The sequence below is a fragment of the Artemia sp. Qi Xiang Cuo genome, chromosome 1 (genome assembly GCF_049724085.1).
Source record: "Artemia sp. Qi Xiang Cuo chromosome 1, ASM4972408v1, whole genome shotgun sequence".
Lineage (NCBI taxonomy): Eukaryota > Metazoa > Arthropoda > Branchiopoda > Anostraca > Artemiidae > Artemia > Artemia sp. Qi Xiang Cuo.
This window is the reverse complement of record NC_142794.1, coordinates 98920041-98946551: the sequence shown is the minus strand read 5'-3', so window position 1 is coordinate 98946551 and position 26511 is coordinate 98920041. Positions and strand designations below refer to the sequence as shown.

Below are 26511 nucleotides of genomic sequence, written 5' to 3'. Positions count from 1 at the left end.
TCTAGCTTTCTCTTCTCTGTCTCAGTTTTACGTGCAGAGTAGTCAAGAGTAATTGTCTGGGGTAAATTTTCACCGGGATTGAATTGTCTAGAAGATATTTCTGTAGGAAGGGGGTCTCTCCGTGGAGGTGGGCCGGATTTCCTTGTATTATTTAAAAAGCGATCAGAAATTAAATAAAAAACAGTTTTTTCAACTGAAAGTAAGGAGCAATGTCAAAACTTAAAACAAACAGAAATTATTACGCATATTAAGGGGATTGCCCTGTCCTCAACACCTCACTGTTAACTCTAAAGTTTAAATTTTGTCCTAATTCTTTAATAATGACTCCTGAAACACAAGGGCCGTTTAATTAGAACAATATAACGCTTTTTTAAAAGTACTAAAAATTTTAGCGTAAAGAGCGAGGTGTTGAGGAGGGGATAAAAGGTATCCTAGCCTAGGTAAATTTTGTGTACGAAAAGTAAGCAGCAATGGCTACAGACTGTAGCAATTATGCAGGTATAACAATGTAGCTATAACCAATACGATGTTTGGTCATAAAATGGCCCATAAGTTAACATGGTATTCAAGTGATCATAGGACAGCAAAATTAACCTTATTGATTATGTTATTTTAAACCGAAGGCTGGCGGGATCAGTACAAGATACTAGGGTATATAGGAGTGCTGTTATTGATATGTGCTGAATGTGCTGAATATGGAAACATATGTGCTGAATTATATCTCATTGGTTTTTAACAAGAAACAACAACTATTAGTACCAGTGGGTTCATCAGTTGTCCCTATTACAACTGTCAAGTATATCCAACGAAACCCCTACGGTAAAGAGGGGACTTTAAGGGTAAGATTCTTTCCAATTTCTACTAATTTCCAACAATCCTGCTGCTACTCAGCATCTGCTTGCTTCCCGAATATTGCTTGGTTTCTGTATTCTGCTGTGCTTTGCTCATATCGCTTCTTTGAAATGTCTACCAGAAGCCAACCTGCTGCTGCTAATTCTAGGCCTGCTAACCCAAGTAATCCTGCCATTGCTATGCCTGAGATTCAGACAGATATTACTAATTTGAAGAAGATGGCAAAGTTCATTGAAAAAAATGTCTTTAAATCCCTGCTTACTACTGTTACAAAGAGCATTCAGTCACAAGTTCAATCCCTTGGCCTGCCTATGAAAGGTGACAAAGTTGATCTCAATTTGGCAGTAAAGGACCTGACGTCTGGCTCCATCCAGGAAGACATTAAACAGATTGTCAGTACACAGCTTCAAGCAATGGACTTTTCTGGTAAAATTGCAGACATTGAAAAAAGCTTGCTGATCATGTTGCTGCTCAAACTGATCAACTTAAGCAGCAAGAATTAAAAAATCAACTCATTGTGTTTGGATTACCTGAGGATAGTACATTTGACAACCCTGAACCTAAGTTTTTGTCACTTTGCCAAGATAAGTTTCCTAGTATTAGTCTTTTGAACAGTGACATTGTGTTTGTGAAACGTATTGGAAAACGAGTTGGTAATAAAAATTGACCAGTTATTATTGAGTTCTGCAACCTGAGAGCACGTTTCTTGCTTCTCAAAAATAACAAGAACCTGAAAGGATCTGGTGTGGTCATTAATGAGCCTTTGACTAAACCTAGGCTTACCTTACTTTCACAAGCTAAAGCTCATTGTGGCAGGAATAATGCATGGGCTGTGAATGGTGATATTTTTGTTAAAAGTGGAAGTAGGGTATTCAAAATATCATCCATTGGTGACATTAATGCCCTTCCTGTTTTGCAAGAATCTTTTGCCAGTATTGTTTCAGAATGACTAGTGCTGCTTAACATAACTCTTCTCTTTACAACAAAATTTCATCTGCTTAGTTATTTTTTTGCCATATTTTCTTTTTTTTCTCTTTGGCTTGTTCTTTTTCCCTTGCCATCAAAATTATTACATGCAGTTTGTTTTTTTAACTTATTTTCCATGCTGTATTCTTCCTGTCCACAATAACTTAGCTTTATCTGTTTCACCTCTTTTCCTAATATTGGATAATGAAAATAGATGATACTAAAGATTTTTTTTGTTTCCTAAGTAAACTTTTTCTTCTATATTCAGTCTATTTCGATTCACCTTTTGTATCTAGTGATGATAGTGAAAATAATCCTCTGTTACTATCTCTTCATTAATCTGATTGTTGTTACCATTCTTATCAACATTACTTTGAAAAAGTGCTGCCCTCAATGTCTTCTGTTAATAACTTTAATGTGTTTACTTTGAATATGCAAGGTTTAAGGTACAAATGGGATAATGTTCTGCAATATATTGGTGGTATCAACTGCCCTTATGATGTAGTAGGTCTCACAGAGACCTGGCTGTCTTCAGGTGATGATATGTCTGTGTATGACATACCAGGTTTTACTGCATACCACTCAACTAGATCTCTAACTATGTGCTCTGGTGGTATATCCCTTTTTGTCAGAAGTAATCTTAATGTTGTGAGACGTACAGATCTTGAGAAGATTTTTGATCCAGTCATAAATAATAGAAGTGTGTTTGCTTTGATTGTTGACCTGCCATGTGATACAGTAAGTTGAGAAAATATTTGTTTATTTTATAAGCCTCCACCTTTCCAAATAGCGAAATTTTCGGAATTAATTTATGAACTGTACTCAGTTGATAAGCTCGCTTCAAGAAATTTTTTTATGCTTGGAGACTTTAACTGCAATTTATTGAAAATTGGGTTTGATGATTAGTTTGACGTTTTTTTAATCTATTTCTTCATCTGGCCTTCTTCCTTGCACTTTCTTTTCTACTCTCGTTGATCCAGTCAGATATTCTGCATCTCTGATTGACAAAATTTTTCTGTCTTCTAAAAATGATATTAAATTTTCCTCTGGTATTATTTTTTCTGATCTTTCTGACCATTTTCCAATTAATTTTTCTGTTCCCAAATTGAAAATGCTGAGCCAAGAAGATACCAGAGGTGAGTCTTATTCAAGAATTTATAGTCAGAGCAATGTTCATAACCTTATGTCTGATCTTAGTGCTAGTGATTGGTGTTCCGTAATGAATTCTGATGATGTTAATAGGGCTTCAGCCTCATTAATAAGTCGACTGACAACACTAATTGAAAAAAAATTTCCCTTTGTAAAATCTTCAAGTAAATATAAACCCAAGATGCCTTGGATGTCTGCTAGTCTTGTGAGATCAACAATTCAGAGGTCAGAGCTTTTTAAGCTGGCTTGCAAAAGCCTTGATCCGGAGGATCTATCAAACTATAAGCATTGTAAGAATGTATTAACATCAACAATTAGACTAGCTAAGAATAATTATTCTTTGTTGAAAATTCAGGAGTGCAAAGGTAACTTACAGAAAGTTTGGAGTGTAGTTAATGAAGCTTTATCTCGTAGGAAACAATCAAAGAAACAGCCGACTGCCTTCAAGAATGCAGATAGTTGAACTATTGAAAAATCCGCTGTACCTAGTTTCTTCAACTCTTACTTTACCACCCTACCAACTGTTAAGACCCCCTCCTTTCCTAAACTAGGTAAATCTTCACCAGCTGAGAGAAGTATTTTTCTAACTCCTTGTACAAGCATAGAGATCTGTGATTTTATTTCTTCTTTAAATAGCAGTAATACAGCTGATGCGCTTGGACTAACAAACCATGTGCTCAAGTCTGTTTCTTCTTATGTTGTTGAACCTCTTACCCATATTTTTAATCTATCTATTTCAAAAGGTGTATACCCTGATTTGTTTAAAATTGCAAAAGTAATCCCTCTTTTTAAGAAGGGTGACCCCAGCTTAGTGTCAAATTATGCCTATATCAATTCTCCCAATTTTCTCGAAATTACTTGAAAAAGTTGTGCATAAGAGGCTTTTTTCATTCCTGTCTACTGGTGCTTCAGTTGGAAGCGGTTCTGTTCTGTCTGATCATCAGTATGGCTTCCGACCTAAACTCTCTACTGCATGTGCGCTAGTTGACATTACAGAATTCGTGCGTGTTAACATAGACAAGGGTTATTGTGTTCTAGGACTGTTTCTTGATTTTTATAATGCTTTCAACATGGTTGATCATTTTGTCTTACTGGGAAAACTGTCTCTACTTGGAGTTCGGGGAATTGCCTTTGAATGGTTTAAATCTTACCTTTCTAATAGATTTCAGTTTGTGTGTTATGATGGGAATTGTTCTGATCTAGCTTCGGTTTCCAAAGGGGTACCTCAAGGCTCAGTTTTGGGACCACTCCTCTTTCTTATTTATATTAATGACCTTCCTCCATCTCCCAACCTTGATACCTACACTGTTTTGTTTGCAGACGACAGTAATTTTTTTGTGGTTTCCAATGATCTGCCTTCTGCTGTTACTAAGGCTCAGCTCCTGCTTAACCATGGGCGTGATTGGTGTGACCAGAACGGGGTGCTGTTGAATAGCTCTAAGAGTAGCATTATTAATTTTCGAACCCCATACCACATGTCTGAACCTTCCCCGACAATCTTTGTTTTTTATGGTACTGATATAATTCCCCAGTGCTCTTGTGTTAAACTTCTTGGTGTGCATGTTGATTGTTTTCTTTCTTTCAAAACTCATATTTCCTATACACATTCTAAAATTTCTCGTCACGTGTCTATGCTTCATCGTGCCAATCAATTTCTTCCTCCCGATGTAATGCTTTCTCTTTATTATGCATTTGTCCTTCCTTATCTTTCTTATTGCTGCACTGTATGGGGCAATACTAACTATTCTTCCCTTGGGCAACTCCGTAAAACACAGAATAGAGCGGTGAAGGCAATTTTTCGCCTTCCCCGATTCTATCCTACAGCTGATCTTTACAGTGATACAGGACTAGATGCCTTAGATGTGTTTATCAAGAAGCAGAACCTAAAACTAGTTCATCGAGCCTTCAATTTCTCGCTTCCTCCAAATATCATATCCTACTTTGATCGAGCATCAACACGTAAGTGCCAGACTTTGCTTCGGAGCTCTGTTCGCTAATTTCGGTTGCCTAAAAGTGTATACTCAGCAGCTCAGAGGTCAACAATCTATACAGCAATTGTTCTTTGTAACTTTAGTCCCGATGGACTTTATCTTATAAAAATCCCGTCGTCCCTTTTCATAAAAATATTCTATACGGCGTGAAGTACTTTCGTTTTTTTTCTTTATTTCTTTATTCATTTTTCTTTATCTATTTATTAAGATTTACTTTATGTAGTTTTTTTTTTCTTTTCTCCTCTCTCAATATGTTGAATGAGATTTGAACCCCGGTGTTTAATAGTATTATTTTTTGTTTGGATTTTTAATAAATTACAGGACATTTTTAGTTCAAATAAAATTAAGTCAAAGGTTATTGTGTAGCAGTTGTTTGTTTTTTGTTGTTGTTTTTTTTGTTGATTTTTATCGCATTGTGTTTATATTTTGAGATGTGGTTGTATTTTTTTTTCCGTCCCTGATTTTTTTTTTTTGGATTTTGTGATTTTTACGAGGTCCTATACAAGCTATGCTTCTTGGGACTCTAGCGCTTAAGTGTATTTATGTATTTATTGTAGTATTTAATAAATTGAATTGAATTGAAAAAAAAAATTGATGTTAAAAGTAAAGATAGCCATCTTGTAGTGTCTAGGGTTAATTTAAGGCTGAAATTTTGGAAGGAAAACAACCTTCCTTAAAGTTATGATGTTGGTAGACTCCAGGATGAGAATTTAAGAGATACATTCCAGGAACAGTTGAATACTAAACTGGGGAGTTTAAAATTTGACAATGTGGAAGATACATGGAAGAATTTTAGGAAAACAATTTGTGAAGTTGCTGATGGTGCTTAGGGAGGAAAGTTAGGACTGCAGCGAGGAGTACTAGTGAAAAAGCTTTATGTTTAACAGAGAGGAGAAGGGGCTTGTACAAGAACTATCTGATTGATAGATCATATGAAAACAAAAGGAATGTAATGAAAATGGGGAAAGCATTGACATACGAACTGAGGAGGTGTGAAGTAAGGCTATGGATAAAATTGCCGAGGATCTGGAAGATGCACCTAGACGGCATAATAGTAAAATATTGTACTGGCACGTTAATAAATTGGGAGGGATGAGTTAATCTGGATTTGTCCAGGTTTAAGATAGGAACGGGGCCACAATTAGTGTTAAGGAAAGAGTTAAAGAGAGACGGGAAGAACATTTTGAGAATGTACTGAACCGAGATCGAGTTGCAGGAAAAGATATAGAGGAAAATGAAAAAGTTTTTGATAACTTGGATGTGAAGGAAGATTTGTTTTGTGAGGAAGAAATAGCAACATTACTAAATGGATTAAAAAATAATAAGGCTCCAAGTGCTGATAGTGTGGTAAATGAGTTTCTTAAAAATGGCGGATCTGAGGTTAAAAATAAGTTACAAAAGATTATGAATATAAAAATTTTTGAAAAAGTGATTTTAGGAAAACCTTAATTAAACCACTGTATAAGAAAGGTGATAAGAGTGAGTGTTGTAATTATCGAGGCATTAGTCTGGTCTCTGAAGGCAGAAAGTTACTTTGTAATATGATACCTTTTAGACTGAGAGATGTTGTAGACAAAGTTTTAAGAAAAGAACAGTGCGGTTTTAGAAAAGGTAGAGGATATGTCGACAAAACTTTCACTCTTGGGTTAATAATTGAGAAGTGTAACTGTGTTGGCCTCAGGCAGCTTGTTGCTGAGGTGAACTGTTAGTAGTAGTAGTAGAATATGTATTTTAGATTTCTTTTAAACTACTAATTGTAATAGGAAGTCATTGCCGAACAAAAGAGCCTAAGGCAAACACCACAAAACACACCCACCTTTCACTGTAACTCATTAAAGATTAAGCATTAAAGATTAAGCATACCATGGAGTTCCAACTTTCTTTAGTTCGCTGGCCAAAACGCGAAGTGTTACTATTTGAGCATCCCCTGAAGCTCCAACTTTCTTTAATTACTAAATTAAATTTAATTACTTTATACTAAATTCTCCTCATCTTGTTCCGGAACGAACTGCTTTTTATTTGAACAAAAATTGGTGGCCAAAACGCGAAGTGTTATTATTTGAGCATCCCATGAAGCCACAACTTCCTTTAATTCCTTTATATTAAATTCTCCTCATATCGTTCCGGGAAAAACTACTTTTTATTTGAACCAACATTGTTGGTCAAAACGCGGAAGTGTTTCATCATATGAAACGCTGATCGTTCTGTCTTGAAAGATTCATCATCATCATTAAAAATAGCTTCAAGCTCCTATTAGCTCCCATCAACGTCACTTCTTCACTCATATTTATTCTGGTGAAGTGTTTTCAACTTTCACTTCAAAACCTATTGTGCACCGTGGACTGTCAATACCTCTGACAATCCATTGATTTTGTTAGCACTTATGCAGGACACTCAAGTTATTTGCATAATCTAAACCTAGAAGAGTTCACCTTTCAATTTGATACCGTGTTCTTCTATAGCATTTGAAGTGTTCCATTAGAAAAATTCCATCAAAATAATCTATGTAAAAAGGAATAGGAGACAGCCCTGCTTAAATCTTTACTTGACACGGAACAATAACTAACCTTGCTTCCCACCTTAAATGCAACAATATTATTCTCGAACATAGTTCTACTACTTTAAATGTACTTATATCATGTAAGGAAAACACCTTCACTAACATTTTCAATCCCTGAAGTCCCCACTAAAGTTTGAAAAAAACTTATCTTTTTTGTATTTTCGTCGCAAGAATTTTCAAAATATAACAAATTTGCTTCCTCGACTTTGAAAAATAAATTCCCCCCTTCATAAATTATGATAAATTGACGCCACTGAAGAAAATTCCACTGTTCTCCTGTTTTGATTTAGGATCATAAGTCAAATAAAATTGTATCCTACACGCAGCTTTGGTTGCAAAAAAAAGAAATTGTTTAAATAAGTAATACATATACTATCTCTGGAGAGCAAGAAAAAATAATTTTATTATGCAGAAGCCTGTAACAATAGAGTCAAACAATATAGAAATTATAGGATTTTGAGCTGATTTTCAAAATAGACTGATTGAATTTAGAAACTTGGATCTGAACTTGAAAAATCCTCAAATTGAACTTTTAACTGATTCTGCCCTGGGCCATTTTTTTTTACTGAACCGTCTCGTAATACTTAGTAGAACTATTACCAAAAAGTTTTGAAACATAGAGATGAAAGAATATACAAAGAAGGGATGTCAATCTTTTCTTCTTTGTTTTTGTTATTGCAAAATATAATTGTCGATGTCAGTAGTATGTCGTCCAAAGCCACTTAACGCTGCAACTACAAAATATATAAAGGAGAATTTTCAAACTAAGAATCAAAAAGAAGGAAATGTCGATTGTTAAGGTTCGAATACCCTTTATAGCCTTTGCTTAGACAAACTAAATCTCAAATCAATTGCCCATGTTAACAATGACACACCGAGATAATCAAATAGCATTGTATCCGTCAAAATGATAGTTTTTGTCTTAAAAACAAAAATCTTACCCACTTTTTGCCTAAAATGGCCACTTAAACCCTATTGACACTACGCTAGTGTGTTTAAAAGAGGTCTCAAGGATAAACTGTAGCTCCGATCAGGTTCATTTATTAAATATGAAACTTGTTTTTTTTTTGTAAATATTTTTTGGACTTGTTTAATGTATCTTCGCCAACTAACAAAATAAATCTTTTTTGTGCGTCTCTAGTTCATGCTACCGCAATTTGAGGTAAATACACGAGTAAATAAAATATACGTACCTGGAAGACCTGGAGGACCCTGTTCACCTTTCACGCCGGGTGGCCCTGTTGCACCACGCTCACCGTCTCGGCCTGGACGACCACGACGTCCTTCTCGACCTTGTAGACCCATCATTCCACGTAGTCCTCTTGGGCCCTTAAGAACAAAATGAACTTCTGAATACGCAAAGAAAACAACAGAAACAAGAATTTTTTCTTCTAACAACTCCGTGCAGCAGCAATCCCCTTGAGGATTGCGCAGCAGCATATACTCATCCTCATCCAAAGTCTGTTGAAGGATTTTAATCCCTCGCATGAAGCTTCCATTTTCTCACATCATTTATAAAACTTCTCCCCACATTCACTGAAGACCTGCTTGGCCCCAGATAAGTGGAGTGGGGGCAAAGTGGCAACCTTGTTCATCGGCAAAGTAACTGTTGCTCTAAAACTTTACATAAATGTGCTTCTTTATATCCTGCGGATTTGTTTCTTTTTTACCCTTTTGGTATCCAGAAAACCCAATAGGAACTCTCCTCGTAGGAGTTTGCCCACTATTTATTGTCACCTTTTCTCAGTATACTATGCGTGCCCTTATATTCTAAAATGATGAAACTTAGAATCTTAGCTATAGATTTTTATTATAGATCTGTTTCCCAAAATCGGTAAACCCTGCCACTTTCCGAGCTCTTTCTCGTGGGCAAATGACAGGCTTTAATGCCTTATTTAATTACAAAGCCCCATACACACTCATTTATCACTTCGTACATATAATTGGGAAAATGAGACTAACTTCAGTTAATTAAGGAAAATAAAAAGGAAGAAAGGGCAACATTTTTGTTGTGATTGCAACTGAAAAATTTGAAAATGTGTTTCAAAGAAAGCTGCCAACTGGGCTAGATTTGCTGTTGGAAGCGGATTCAGGGATGATTTGACTTTGTTATTTTGTTATTGTAACCCACAATGAAACATGCTATATTGTTTATATGAAGTTTAATTGAATGCTCTCTAGATAGGTCCCAGAACTCATGGAGTAGTCACTGAGGAGGTCTATACACTGCAGCAATTTCAAAATTCATTCTCTGTTTTCTAACTTGTTGGAAAAAAATACTCACAAACTTTCTGTGTATATATTGTAAACTTTTCTCTTATTACAACCTCATTTTCAGACTGAGTATAAGTGCTGCACCTTCGTGTTAATAATGCTCCCGATTCCTTACATATAGATTATATTATACTAGCTCAGGTAAAAAAAAAACGTAGAATTTAGTCCCTAACAGTTCAAATTAAAAATTTTAAGTTCAAATTATACCAGTTATGATCCTCATATATTTCATCCATCTCTTAGTGATAAGATTAAAAATGGTGATATCTATTTACAAATAGATAGATACGTAGGTATACAACGTTCGAATTTTGTAATAATTCTTTAAGAATGATCCCTGAATGACAAAGGCCGTTTAATTAGAATAAATAGCTCTTTTAAATGTACTAAAAGAACTTTAGGGTAAAGAGTGAGGTATTGAGTAAGGGGCAACCCCCTCATATACGTAATAATTTCTGTTTGTTTTAAGTTTTAATGTTGCTCTTTTCTTTTAATTGGAAAAACTTTTTTTTTAAGTAGCTTCTGATCATTTTTTTTAATAATACTGGGAAATCCGGCTCCCCTCCATGGAAAATTCACTCCCCTCTTGAAAAATTCCTCAATGGAAAAATACTCCCATGTACCCCCCCTCAAACCAGAAAAATCCTCCATGAAAACTTCTACATGCTTCCCAATAACCAATGCTGTAAGTAAACAAAGGGCACTAAAAGAGCACTAGAACTTTTGATTTCTGATCAAATGAGCCCTCTCCTGAACTTCTACAATCACTGGTTTGAAATGATCACCCCTAGAGGGGGGGGGAATAAACACGCACCCGTGATCTTTCTTCTGGAAAAAGAAAATGCAAAATTCCACATTTGTGCACATAGGAGCTTGAAACACCTACAGTAGGGTTCCCTGGCATTCTCAATATGATAGAGTGATTTTCATTAAGATCGAATGATGTTTTGGGGGTGTTTTTCTCCCTTTTTCAAAAATTGGTCAAATTTTCTCAGACTCGTAAATTTTGATGGGTACTATTAAACTTGACGAATTTTACATATTTTGAAAAAGCATCAAATTTCAATTCTTTTGATGTATCTATTATAACCAACACTCTGTTTCTCAGAGATTCGGTTGCTATTGAGCCGCATCACTCCTTACATACAGTTCATTACCACGAACTGTTTGATACGTACTTTCTGTACTCCTTTCTCCCTGTGTTGCTTTGTTCTTGTGCTTCAATGTTTTATTCCTAATTTGTTTGCATGCACTCTTGTTTATTCACGAGATTTGAATTTTTCAAAATCCATCAGTGCTATATCCTTTCCATCTTCTGACTTACAGGAAAAACTACCAAAATTAAATTTTTATCGTTAAAAATCATCTTCCTTTAATATAGTCACTTTCAACGTTGAATAGGAAACTAGAAGTCTAGGAAATCTATTGGAGGGCTGGACCTTAGCCTATAGCTTTTAGATAGTTATCAGTCGATTGGTTTTCTTGAACTTTTCAATTGCTGTTATTGTGACCCATTTACCCAAAAAAATCTAAATGATATAGACCTAAGGACACAAACAATTTTACTTAAAATCTTGTTCCTAATCAGTTAAACAGCATCCCTCATCCTCTCAAGCTTCCCATAACCTTTTATGAGCCCTAAGGGGAGTTGAACACTGTACCTTTGCAACTTCCTTATATATCCCTTTCTAATCCTAATTTAAAATATCCAAAATTACATTAGTGAATTATTTATGATATCATTTTGGCAACTCAGATATAAAAAACTTTGATCATTTTATTAAAAATTATTATTTAAATTTGCCCTTTATTAACCAGAATTTTCCTAATGCCCAAACTCTATAACTATTTAGAAATTATAAACATAACTAAAACAAATCATTTTGAAGCTTACTTTCACTCCTCTATGCAACATCTGTTCTCCCTGTTTAGATTCAACTCCTTCTCAAACATTCCACATAACCCCAAATCCCACCGTTCGATAAATTAGCCCCTGGCTGGTTATGGCTGTCTTATCACCAATAGACGCAAAGTGTTATCTCTCGGATTATCTTCAACACGGAAAGTTAGCTTTAGAGTCAGTTGCTTTCTTCTTTTCTACTATAGACGTCATTTTTACTCCCTCATGTTCTAATATTTCCGATAGAATTAGGGTAAACCTCTATTCGAAGGGAATTAAAACAACTCGAGTATCAGTTCCTCAAACACTTCATCTCCATACACTATAGAGGTTGGTACTTTGGTTCTCAGTATGTGATTAACTCTGTAACTTAAGAACAGGATTCCATGAATCATGCAAAAAACAAACTATTTCTATTTGGTAGCTGAATAGCAACTCACTTCAATTTTCAAAAAATAAATGAAAACAAATGAACAGTTCATTTTCCATAGCTTTATAAATGGTTCTTTATTACTTCTGAAAACGGATCGCGATACCTTCTTTAATTCCTTTTATCTCAATTCACTCTTCAGTGCTCTTAATTTCTTTGCTTGCCTCAGAGGGCTGAACAGCAGCTGGGGGGGGGGGGGTCGGATTTTTTGCTAATATTTTGTTATCTGTTTTTCTACATATTTGTTCATTAGAAAGAGAAGTCAATGTCTCATAATTGCAGCTGTGGGCTTCTGTCCAACTGCAACTTTAAAATATCTAGGAGGAAGAGAGACTTACACATTACTCCGAATTTTGCAACCCCAGTTCAACCTTATTCGACAAGGAAGTTTAACACTGATTGCCACTTCCGGTGCCGAATATATTCTTTCAAATTTATCTGTCACTTCGTTTATTGAATTAATCTTCATTCACACTAATAACCATAAAATTTCATGTATTACGGAGTCATATTCCTCCACTGTGTCAGAGCCTACTAGGGCTAGTCAGTTCCAACCTAATACTCTTTCCATACTTATTTTTTTCTCGTCAGAGGCAGAGATCCCAGAGAGTTCTCTGGGCATGTTGGGCTTTCCAGCTTTTTATCCCCCCGGGCTGGTAAGCTCCTGCTATTTTTACCACATTCTGATCAAGTCTTTTAACATTCGCTGCGGTATAAGTTCTGTAACCACAGTCTCTTAAGAAGATTGGTTACCAATTCCATAGGTTATTTTTAAGCCCACCTTTGTGCAGAGGTGATATATCTGACACTTCACTGTCAAGGCATCCTAATGACCTGAACTCATTCAATACGTTTATAAAAATTTCCTCAATTTCACCCAACGGTAGTTATTAAAATTTACAGCTAAGGCATATAGCTATGTCCATAAATAATAAAAAATCATAGTACATCTAATATAGCAAAGACATATGCCTCCACTATGTCAGAGCCTACTAGGGCTAGTCGGTTCCAAACTAACGGTTTTTCCATATTTATTTTTTCAAGTCGAAGGCAGAGATCCCTGAGAATTCTCGGGATCTCTTTACACTTGTGAAAGCAACTTTTGAAAATCCTTAGATATTTACATACATCATTGCTAAAAAGGTTTCACTTTACTCATATCATTCATATGCCGCTTTAATACTAGCACTATTAAACTCGAAAGTATCTCGAGTTTTAATAAATGAAGTAAATTTTGTGCTATTAGATAGGATTTAGTTCAAAAGAGGGGGTACACTGAACTGTTGTCGCAGTTAGCTGAGAAGGGGTTTCTTGCGCCAGGATTACTAATGTTAATATTCCGTTTCAGATTCGTTTCAGAAACGAGTCTGAAATATCAAAGTGAGAAACCTTTCTAGTGGTGATGATGTTATAGCTATCTATCTATCTATATATATATATATATATATATATATATATATATATATATATATATATATATATATATATATATATATTTTTTTTTATATATATATATATATATATATATATTTTTTTTTTTTTTTTTTTTTTTTTTTTTTTTTTTTTTTTTTTTTTTTTTTATATATATATATATATATATATATATATATATATATATATATATATATATATATATATATATATATATATATATATATATATATATATATATATATATATATATATATATATATATATATATATATATATATATATATATATATATATATATATATATATATATATATATATATATATATATATATATATATATATATATATATATATATATATATATATATATATATATATATATATATATATATATATGCAATATAGCAGGGCATAGCTATGCCCATAACTAAGTAAAAATCATAGCATAGCTAACATACTTCATTTTCAGTCGAGATATTGCTTTTTTGACTTCCTGTCTATTGAACCTGTAATTATTTGTATATTTTCTTCTTCTCTTACCTGGTATATAGCTTAGAAATCACTGAAGCAATTGTCTGTTGTATTTCTTAGGTTTTTGTTTTTGTTTTTTTATGTATTTATATTGTCCTGTAAAAGGAAACAGATTCTTCTAGTATAGTCTTCTAGTATAGAAGACTAGTATAGTCTTCTAGTCTTCTAGTATAGAGTCTTCTGGTCTAGTATAGATTCTTCTAGTATAGAACATATATCTCTCCTGAACATAGTGTACTTTTGTGTATTAAAAGAGCTCAATTAATGTGCTCTTGTAAATTAAGTCGAGCGTTAAAAACTTGTAAATCGCACTCACATTAATCGTAACTTCATAGTTATAATTTAAAAGTAGAATTTGTTCTAATGAATTTCATAACTTAGAATTAGATGAGTTGACCTACCGGTTCGCCAACCTCTCCTTGCTCCCCTTTTTGTCCGTCCGAGCCAGGAGGTCCTGTTGGTCCAGCTATGCCTGTTAAACCTTGAGGACCCTGAGAACCTTGCATTGACATCTAGAATAGAAAATAATACCTGAAGGTTTATTACAACTAAATAAAATATTAAATGTATGTCGCTATAACACACATATTTGCTTCATCCTCTTTGAGGGAAATAGCTGACAGTCAATTTTGATGGTTATAACTAAATCATGTTTCATAGAAACCAAGGTTTTTCTTGCCATGGTTGCTACTTTTTGGTTGGGAAGGGAGCGGGGAATGTTTCGGAAAATATTAGTGAGAAAATAATAAATTGCAAATGTACCAAGATTTCACAGGTACAGGGGGTGGGGGGGGGGGGGCTTTGAGACTTGGAATAAAACATTTTTCTAGGCCTAAAGTATGTATTTCTGTATGGTGGTAAAGGTTCATAACATTTTAGGGTCGAAAGGAGAGAGAATGTTTTTGAAAATATTAGTATGAAAATAATAAGTCAGGGATGTACCAAGATCTCACAGGCACGGAAGGGGGGGGGGGGGTAGAAATTCAGAATAAAATATTTCTTATAGGGCTAGAGTATGTATTTCTGAAGGGTGATAGAGGTTCACAACCATTCAGGGCAGAGGTTCAGAATAAAAACATTTTCTTTATGCCTAGAGTATGTATTTCTGAAGGGTGGAAAATTTTGAACCCAAGTCAGTGCTAAATTTTTGAGACACCTTTAAAAATTCAATGCTCTTTAGAAGGAGTGGCTGCTAAATCAATTATGTACTGAAACCTATTCTAGTTTATTAAAACTTAATAAGTAAGTAAAAAATAAATTCTTGGTAATCATCTTGAACGACTGAGAATATATAACCTTTACTCTTCAGATTGAAAAAAAACACGACCTCTATGATAAATATTTCAGGGTTGACAATCTGTTCTTAGCTAATCATTCGCCCAGTTTAACTGCACCAATGTAGCTTGTTCCCCTGTAACTTGTTAAGACTACTAATCATGATACAGAAATTAGTAAATCAGTGTTGCTACGAAACACAACTAATATAGTAGCCTTCCTCTTCCTTTCCCAATGGTTACAATTTCTGATCATAAACAGGGGCACATCTCTAGCAATTTTATTGGGGGAGGGGGGCAAGAGGGGTCCATATCTGGATAGTCAAAGGGCATGAGATGTATAATATTGTTTTTCTCCGTTTTATTGTGGGGGAAACTATCCCCCCTTGCCACCCCCAAACGACGCCCCTGATCATAAGGCGTCTGCTTGAATTATATTCTTGCTTTCAATGTTAAATCCTATTAGGAAATACAAGTCATTTTTATTACAATTTTATCAATAACGTCTTGTCTAGGCTTTAGAGATAAGATTGAATGTAACTGTTCATCCTCTTGGGTCTCATCATTTGCTATTGACTAACAAATTAATTTGGAATGGAGACTATCCATCAATCAATTAAGATACCTTGAAAAGCAGAGTCAGGATATTTAATTAAAATAACCAAACCTCACTTTATTGTACTGATATTTAGTTGAATGTTTAAGGTTTTGGGATTAAACATAAGCCAAACATTGTAAAAATTGAAAGTGATAAGTTACCGCATCATAAATCCTCAAAATAAATAAAATGATGGCAAGTTCGTTTATAACTGCGATCTCCGTAAGTTTCTTAGAAGACACAACACAAGTTAAAAATTTTATGGAAACGATTAGCTAATAGAATACCAATATTTCAGTAAAATAAACTTAAATTTGTATATGTAGTATACGACAGCCCTAATAAGAATAAGTCATACATATCAGCCATAATATGCCACAATAAATGTGTATTGAGTTAACCATAATATTACTTAATGATGCTTAGTTAGTTGAAATTGGTAATAAATTATTTATGAATAATCGTCAAAACAATGGTTGACCACTTTACTCATGTTGAACCTCCAACTCGAAAAAAACCGAAGGTTTACTGAAATTTTGGGCGCTTCATATTAAAATGATATATTTTATTAGCTCCCCCCGAAAAGAAAGTCCAACGTATGTGGATGAGGATATATGCTGTGTTTGTTTTAGGAACTTTGTAGAACTTTATAGCCATTATGTGAAAATAAGATGAGTAACAACATAGATGGTGCTGCTAGCACCAGTAAGTGTTCGGACCTATGCATCAGTTGAACTGACACTGTAATTAAAGGGTATTTGTTTGACAATGCCTTACAATACACCTTTCCACTACATCTCCTCTCAAAAATTATAAATAAGACCCGAATATTTATTTTCTGGTTTATGTTCGTTTTTGCTTTATAATGTGATTCTTGGCTCTTGTTTATTGAAAATTGTATTGCAAAAATCCTGACTTTTTTTCTGAGTTGGTTTCCGTAAGACTATTCGGTTCAAGCCTTTAAGGTTCCTGCTTAGCCTGTTTTGAAAATTAAAAATTTTAAGTGTAGCATCACATTTTCGTCAGTGTTGCCAAGCTGAAAGATGAAAAAATATTATCGACATTAATTTGTAGAATTTAAAAAAAAACTATTCCTTCCTAAGCTATTTTGCCGATTTTTTTTTCACCGGCTACTATTGAAAACTGCGTAGATACGTATATAGCTTTTCATTATTAGAGATAGAATTCCCGATTTTTCTCATATTGTAAGACACAAATGATTGCATAATAGAGCTTGCGTATGTGGCTGAATATCCACGTTAACCAATTCAAAGATCAGATTTGATTTTCACCATCCTTCATACTTTAAGATGATAACTAAACTTAAAAGATACTTAAGTAAAACTAAGTACATCTTAAATATATTTAAGTATTTCTAAAACTCCGATTTCTTCTTTTGAAATTCAACTCTCAGTGCTTAGAAACTTCCCTATTGTGTGATAGGATTTTGTCTTATGTCTTTTTAATCCAATTAAGGCCAAAAGTGTAAATTTGAGGCAAAATATCAGAAATCAGTGATTATATATATATATATATATATATATATATATATATATATATATAAAAAAAAAATATATATATATATATATATATATATATATATATATATATATATATATATATATATATATATATATATATATATATATATATATATATATATATATATATATATATATATATATATATTATATTTATAGTATTATTTAATATATAATTTTTATAAATAATACAATAATTGAAAAAGAAAATATATGGGCAAATCCATGAACAATTTCTTTTACTTACCATATGCTGGGACAGCATTTGCCTGAACTGTTCTGTCTGAGCGTCTGGTCCTTTTTCATTGCCTTGCATGCTTATCTGGAACAAATTAAGCTATTTAGTGTGCCTTTTAATTGGTTTTAAATTTTCAAAACTGAGCACTTTATTTGAAAACACGCTTCCGGTGCCTATTTTAAAAGACGGTAAAAAAGCGAAGGAAGACAGCATACCATCTAATATTTGGCGATTTTTGCTATTTGTAATCAGCTTCATTAGAAAATTATCCTTAATATAAAGTTTGGTATTTTAGCTTGGCATTTTGTGTAATTTCTCATCATTTGTCTAAATATTTTATGTTTTTTAATAAAGTATTTGTTTGGTCGTTCGAAAACAGACTGAAAGTTTCAATAGCACGGCTGTCGCACAATTGGTTGTCTCTCCAGCACCAGTATTACCGAGGTAGTGTTTTAAGTATTTGTTCGTTTTTTTTTCGTTTTTTTCTGTAGCGACGGGTTAGGAAATACATAAAATGATGTACATACACACATATATAGCCTATGTACGCAAAAGAAAGTTCATTGTACATTGATCATATACTTTGTGCTTTTAGTTTTTCAATTTTTGTGCATTTATCTTGTTGTTTTACGCATGTACATGCTATAAATCAGTGTACAAACTATTTAGTATACAAGTCGTATGTTCGGATTTAGAACCTAAATAAGGAAGCTTTTCTACCGCCTTCGAAAAGAGAGTTCGTCTGAAATAAAGACTATTTGCCCCATGCTGTGTTATTCTGATGTTGTTGCTGTCATGGGGTTTCCTTGGTCTTTCATTAGGTATAGCTAAATAATATTATATGTTTAATGTTGCTATATATAATTATACATATATATATATATATATATATATATATATATATATATATATATATATATATATATATATATATATATAATAATGATATAGTAATGTGTTATATACATAAATATTGTTATTGAAGAGGGCTGAGCAGGCCTGAGCTAGGGATTCGAGGATTCCCTTTACCCTTTTAATTGACTATATGGATTAATTACTAGGAGTTAACCTAGTAGAAGACTGCATTTGGCAATTTTGCTATATATTCACCAAAATGTCTAGTTGGTCCAACATAAAACGAAAGCTTGATAATGTTAAGAAGGTTTTGTTCAGGTCCATTCGTAAAAATTTATAACAAGTGCAATATAATATGTTAGATTTTTTCGCTTTGCTTTATGCAACATTCTGCAAACGTGATTGTTTGAATTTATTCTTTAATATAAAAGCGACTTGTATTTTTTAACAGGGATTCTTCACAACAGGTTTAACTAAAGCTAGCTTTCGGCATTGTTGTGGCTGTAGTTTGTTGTAAAAATTTGAGTGTCATAAGTTGTTCAGGTAGAAAAAGTAAGAATTTTAGAATCTGAAATTTATACAGTTCAAATGCTTTACAAGATAATTTCCAAGCCGCCTATATTAAAAATAATGAATTAATTCAATTTATTCGAAAGAACTGAAGACCATCTGGTCTAAGAAATAAGGTGCTCGGAAGCCCGTGTGGCTCAAATAATCAAGAAACTCCAGAACACTGGCAGATCCAGGGGGCGAGGGGGCCCGCGCCCCCTAAAGTAGTGTAATTTACTTAATTAACGCAAGTTTGCGTTAATTAAACTTGCTTCTAACGCTAGTTTATCGGATTAACCTATTTTGCCCCCTCCCCCTAAAAAAAAGTCCTGGATCCGCCCCTGCCCCAGAATATGTAAATAAAAGTAAAATATATAGAGTGTGAGAAACACGTTTTCTTTTGATTTTTACTCTTCATTAAAATCAATTCATTCAAATAGATAGAAAAACACAATAAAATAGCCTCTAAGGTCTTAAGAGCCTGTGTGGCTGAAATAAAATTCAAAATTCCAGCAATAAAATAAAGATCAAGTGGAATGAGACATACAGAATAACTCAACTACTAAAAATATACCTTAGTATGATAATTCTACATCTTCACTAGCAGAGAGGACTAAATAAGAATAACATGAAAGTGAAAAAAGGCCAGCAACAAGTAATTTGCTTGAAATAACTTTTGAACAAAAAAACAACAAAAAAAGCAAAATAACAAAAAAAAGGACAAAAAAAGGCAGAAAAAGAAACAACAAAGAAGGAGAGCTACTAGTAATGATGGTTAGCACAATTCTTACACTATTTTTATGATTCTGTTTGAAAATAACATAGTAAATAATACTTTGGCCTTCATCTGAAAATTTGGACTGAGAAATATAGCAAAAAAAAAGAAAAAATTGCTAGGCGTGATGAAGACGTTATTGGCATGCTATTATCTTCAATCTGTTGAATGTTACAACCAAGAACCTCATTCCCAGAATCATTTTAGGAAATAATGGTAGAAAAAGTATAAGATAAAATAGAACAACAAATGGATAAACAATAAAATACATTATTTTGTGCTTTAAAACATATAAATCGTAAATGAAATAATAAAATGAAAAAATAAGGCAGTCAGCAAAAAACTAACACATTCAAAGATGACTTACAGGTATCATGAAAACGTGGCCAGGAGGACCTTGAATACCAAATGTACCGTCTATGCCTTCTCGTCCTGGCTCTCCTTTTTGTCCTATTGGCCCTTGAGGACCAGGTGGACCTATTGGCCTGCAATTTGAATTTTGAGTTTAAACAAGACACAGATACAGATACTTAGGCAAATTGCTGGCATTACTAATTAGATAATGGTCCTCACCTCCTGACAATAGATATTCCAATTTTCTTAGAGTTTGATGAAAAGCCATAGATTTAAATGAAATATTAGCATTATTACTGTCGGTTGTATTCATGTTTCTTTTAATCTAAATAAGTCATCCGAATTCGGGTTGGTTGGAAAATCATATAGTTGTATCGATTTGATCTTACCTAAGTAATCTTACGCTTGAATTCTCTTCAAACGTGATAAAACTTAACCATGATTTAATTTTAAAGTGTTACTATTTTTAGTTTTCCAGCCACTAAGGGGGATTCTTGATTTTTTGAATATGAAATTAGATTAAAAGCCCTCTGTCTTTTCCAGTCTAGGGAGGTAGGATTACAAGTGAAACTTTGCGTAATAACTTCTATCATTCTAATGAGTAATCTTAATGATAAGATTTCTACTTTACAAAATCTTTTAAGCTTCTTAAGGAGCATATGTTTATTTATGCAAATGAATTTACAGAAGATACACAAACGTAGGCACTACAGATTGGGTAAAATTATTTGGAGAACATAAAGTGTTGCACCAGCCTTTGCCTGGTGACGAGTTGCGGGAGAAAAACTCGATTATTGTTTCTTCACAAGCGAACAAACATCGCAGTTCTGAACACATAAAAACTTTTAAAATGACATGTTGGCTAAACACCTGAAACCTGCTTTTTGTTCTCAAATAGAATAATAACAAGTTTCTCGAAGATGATCTCATGATATGTTATTTTTCCTTAAAACAAACTATTGTCTCTATTTCCTGAAAGCAATTAATGCTTTACGGTTAACTCCCAGATTTAGCATTATGAATGAAGCTTGTCCATATGAATTATTTTTACTTCTAGTGCAAGAAAAAAGTTGAGGATTAAAATCTGGGAGTGGATGCGTTTCGAATCCTTCTCTTCCACAAAATTGGGTATCTATACCCGTGGAAATTGCCTCTCAACCACGTAAATAAGAAAGAGACGTTAACTATACACAACGGTTCATTAGCAACAAATACAAACGGAAATATATGAAAAAGCTATTTTTGAAGCAAAGAAAAGTAATATCTGTCCCTGACAGAAAAAAGACCTGCGTTTGGCATATCATCGCATCGTCTTTATTGAACATCTAGGTAGGTGAAACAACTTATTATTCTGGTGCTCTGATAGATTGGATCAACTGTTCCTCTTTGATTTATCAAGAGGGTGTGGTCAGTACTTTTCAAACCCAAAAAATTTATCACGTTTCACTGTCACAATCCCCGTTCACATAGTACTTTCAGGCTAGCCAGCATAGAAGATACTTAGTGACATGAACACAAAAAGCAAACTTATTCAGGTTCGTCATGCTTTGTCCTCTTTATGAGACTACATTTCTATGAGAGCTTTGAAGGAAGCTGCATCAAAAACATGATCTTACGCTGCATTTCCTAGTTTTAATCACAAATCTCTAACTGCTGGTCATGTGATCAGACACCACCCACGTACTTTTTATAATCTGCTACGCTTTTGAGGAAGAAATTGTGACCTCTCATCCGTGTTTTTTGTCCCACCAGTCTAGTGTTGTCTCCTCTTCCATGGTCTTGTAATTTGATTCTACTGTGACTTTTCGTGTATCAATGGTTTTTCATGATGTATCACTGATATGTCTTTCAGTTATTCCAAAATTTCACTGCTCAGATAGGTCGTCGTCACCTTTATTGGTCGTAAGATTCTTTTCGATACTTTACTTTATCAAAATCAGATTATCAGAGAGTCACAATACCTGAACACATGAGTCTTGAATTGAAGATGCGTCATTTACAGCTTCAATACATGATTCATTATGACCTCTTGATCATACTGGTCCCTTAACGTTGGCAATCAGCTCTAAATTTTTATTTTGGAAGTGGTATATATTGGAGCTATTTGACTATCTCAGTTAGATTTAGCGTGCTAATAGAGGTTATGACATTGTAAGCAGATAATAGGTGTTATTTTTCGGGGCAAATTAGTTTTACCTTCGATCTTCAATACCTGTTAGCCTTGATTGAAGACTAATATGTATTGAAGAACAGAAAGTAATACGTTATTAATTTGCCCAAAGCCGTAACACCTATTATCTGCTTACGATGTCTTCGTAGGAGAAAAAACTCTTGATATGTCTTTAGTTTATAACCAAGTGAATGCTGCGTAGACACATTCCTAATAAGTACTAAAATACGGAAATCTGTTTTATTTTCCTGTGCCAAATTTCCAAATTTAGGCTAGGGAAGAGAAATTTCCCTAGCCTAAATGTACTAGAAACTGATAGAAAATAGACATATAGCAAAAATACATTAACAATCCTTCCTGAAGACGAACATTCTTTCAGATGAAAATGAATGAGGAAGCCTCACTTGCTTTGACTCTCGGTGATAGGGGAGAAATCATCGGATAGCCTCCGAGATTTTGTAGCCTGCTAGCCCCTGTATTATCAAGGAGAATGGTATAAAATTTCTTCGTTGATATCCCTTTTGCTTTCGATACCTTTTCTTTCTAAATGTCAGGTAATTGAGGATGCTTTAGTTCGTAAGTTTGGTGGGGCTCAGAGGTAGCAGACGACTTTGAAAGTCCACTGGTTCTGTCTTCATGGGCATCAGTTACTCGCTCCTTAGGCTTTCACGTGTATTTGAGAAGTTTGGTACAATGGTAGGAGCAGTGGAACATACTTCAAAAAATTAGCTTCCTTGCGTTCCATTAGCCCAAGGTGTTTGCCCCAAAAAATTTAGGATCTGATCGATGACAAAAGCCAACAAATCTGTCTGCTGAAAAGTTTGATTAAGATGAACTATGAAGCTCTACTTGCTTAACTCTGGATGAGGGGGGGGGGTCCTCAAACAGCATTCAAGATTTAAGGTGATTGTGCATTTTTTATTTCTCAAGCTAGGCGGGTCTCAGAGATAGCAGTCGCCTTTAAAAGTCCATTGACTCTGTCTTCTTGGCCGTCATTTACTTATTCCACAAGTTTTCATTTGTATTTGAGCATTTAGATGAAATAGTCGGAGAAGTGAAATATACTTCAGAAAATCAGCGTTCTTGTGTCCCATTAGCCCAAGGTGTTTGCCCTTTACGTTTCTAATCTGATCTAGGGCAAACGTCACCAAATCTGCCTGCTGAAAATTTTGATGGTGAGGACAACGTAGAAGAGGCAGCGAGCACATTTTTTCTCTTTTCCCACATATCAAACACTATTTTTCTAATTCAAACATAATGCACAGAACTTGAGAGCGAAAGGGAGGGACCTTCATATGAGTCACAGGCCCACATTTTGTATAAGACATACAGTTTGAAAATTATTAGCGTATACGGTTTGCCTTACACGATAGGCTACTTACATTTACAATAAAAAGGCGATAGTGGAAGCGGTCATTGCCTTGATTTTTTTTTTGTGTTGATCCACCCTCCTCTGATATTCAACCGCATCTGGTTTAGTGGTGCCATGCTTGATGACATTTGTAACAATTTTCGTTGAAGTTAAAGTAACGAAATGACAATTTTAAAAGGAGGATTAAACAAAAAACTTTAAACTTCAAACGAGTAGAGAATTTATTTTATAAAATATGTAAAAATTAATTGGATTAAAAAAATGGAAATTTTTGAAGTATTATATGGACAAAAGTTTGTTTTTAAAAAAATTTAATAAACAATATATTCTTGAAACAGTGAAAACGATTTGATTGTCATAATTGTCTTCAAAGTGAGAAATTTGTATTATAGATAGATTTAGTGTAGCTACCCCTCATATTCTAAGAAATACAAGGATGTAATTTGAGCTATGGGTTTTAAAGAATAATAATAAATAGCTTCAGTCTTAGGAATGAAGTTGTAAAATGACGTCTATGTGTGTAAAGGAGGGGGAGGGGAGCGAAAGGTCCAATGTTCCAAAGTTAAAAAAAAAATTGGCTAAACGCTCATATTTTGTGAATTGTCTGCTGCATGACTTTGCTTTCGAACGCTTAAATTGAAAGATTTGTGATCAGCAGCCTCAGAAGCCTTCGAGTATGGTTTTTGTTGAAAATAAAACTCTAAATACTAATATATGTAATTCGTGGATTCACAGTGAAAAAATCAAACATTAATCAAAAATATACACGTGATTTATTTTGATTAAGAATGTAAATATTGCGATCCCAATCAACAGGGACTAGCGATAGAGTGATCGGACTGTTCATCAAAGTATGTCGAAGAAGGAAGACACATACTATTAAAAAGTGGAGTTGGAGACAAAGTGTGTGCACTGCTCACCAAAAGGGGCTGGAGACAAACTGTTGATCAGTGGTTAGAAACAGAGAGAGAGCGTAGGTGACCCAAGAGGGTTGGGCCCGGAAGGCATGGGCTGTCTGCAAGGCTGTACCCAAGGGAGGAGGGATACCAGATTTCAACCCCCCCCCCCCTCCCCCCCCCAAAAAAAAAATATCCGTCTCTTGCGGCCTTGGCTGTGTGCTAGATTTCACGAGAGACAAACTTAAATGATTTTTACCGGTCAATATTTTTACCACATTTTTAATTATTTTTAATAACATAATTTACAATATTTTTACCACAAAAACTACCGGTCAATAAAAATTCCGATCGCATGAACACTTATTTTTGTGGTGATTTATCCTTTTTACTCCATTTTCTTTAGATGTCAGCAAATTTTTTTTGCAAAGAAAAATATGTTGGATCAATTCTTTGAAACGTATCGAAAATGGAGGTTAAAACTATACAAAACAGTTTCTGGTGAAAAAACAGAGTGAAATAGAGACATAGAGACGTATTCAGGATGAGGGCCTCAGGGCTCACCCTCCGCCTCCACCTGAAACAAAATTAAAATTTTATCAAAGTTTTAGCTACTTTTTATTCAAATTGTAATATTAATAGTGTTTTCTTAGAGAAAATCCTCTTAGAGATTTCTTAGAGATACTTGCCTGATAATACGCATAATAATTGATAAGACATTAATATTTGTTTAGATATATGTTAATAAATTACCGATAAATCAAAAAAACACAAAATTTATGTCGCTTGGGCAGTGTCAAGTTCGACATTTAAGGTTTTCGCCATAGATCGGTCGGTTTTCAAACTTATTTGTAAACAAAAAAAGTATATAAAAAAATAAATAAAAGGAGATGAAAATAATAAACTAAATAAACAAATAATCTAATGAATAATTTTATTTTAGTTTACAATAAATCATAACTAATAATTAATCACAAATGATTAATGGTTAATTTAAGCAAAAAGATAGCTATGGTTTTAAACGCTCACCCTTTTGGGCCTGGTGGACCCATAATCCCATAATAGCCATTTATATCAGCCGTACCATTTACGATTGCTGGCTGGTAGCTGTCTGACTCATCCTCGGTCTCCTAAAATGAAAATATAGATAGAAAAATGGATTATCTTTTCTTATGTATTTAATTCATTTACTCATTCTGTTGAGTAAATGAAATGAAGAAGGGTCAAACCTACAATGGAAAGTCCTTTTAATGCATTAAAATCCAACGGCAGACTATCTACCTGCCAAATCCTCTGCCTGCTAAAATGGAAATATAGAACATGAAATGTAGCTTAAACGGAAGTGAAATGAAACGGAATTAAGAATTATTACAACAAAAATTTTTAAATATATTGTACTGAAACTCAAAATTTCGAGCCTCTCTCTCCTAAAATAAAGATTAGGATCAGAAATAAAAGGTGAGTATCGAATGTACTCAATGAAAATAAAAACTTTTATCGAAAAACAATTAAAATATATTGTACTGTTATAATATTTTAACATGAAAAATAAAGTGACTATCCAAAATAAAAAGAAAATTCTAAATGAAATAAAAAAATCTATACAAAATCAATTTTTCGAAAAAAGTAAAGAAATCAAAGAATTCATATCAAAACGAGCAGAAATACAGTAAAAAAATTGATTGAAAAATGAAACCTGAAACGAACAGAAATTAAAAAAGATAGCCAAATCAAACTTAAAACGAAAATAAATCACCACAAATAGAAGTAGGGCTAACTACGCCTTTGCCTACACATTCTAA

The 26511-nt window shown here is 33.7% G+C and overlaps 1 protein-coding gene across 1 annotated transcript in view; it reads right to left on the bottom strand.

Annotated features, from left to right (window-relative positions):
- LOC148956984 (uncharacterized) overlaps positions 1–26511 on the bottom strand; it is a 247290-nt gene that overhangs the window by 219501 nt on the left and 1278 nt on the right. Inside the window, exons 2-6 of the mRNA XM_089088075.1 lie at positions 25739–25839; positions 20285–20402; positions 17748–17822; positions 14489–14599; positions 8712–8847 (exon numbers count right to left, since the gene is read on the bottom strand). Coding sequence (XP_088944201.1) covers positions 8712–8847; positions 14489–14599; positions 17748–17822; positions 20285–20402; positions 25739–25839 — 541 coding nt within the window. The remainder of the gene's footprint in view (positions 1–8711; positions 8848–14488; positions 14600–17747; positions 17823–20284; positions 20403–25738; positions 25840–26511) is intronic.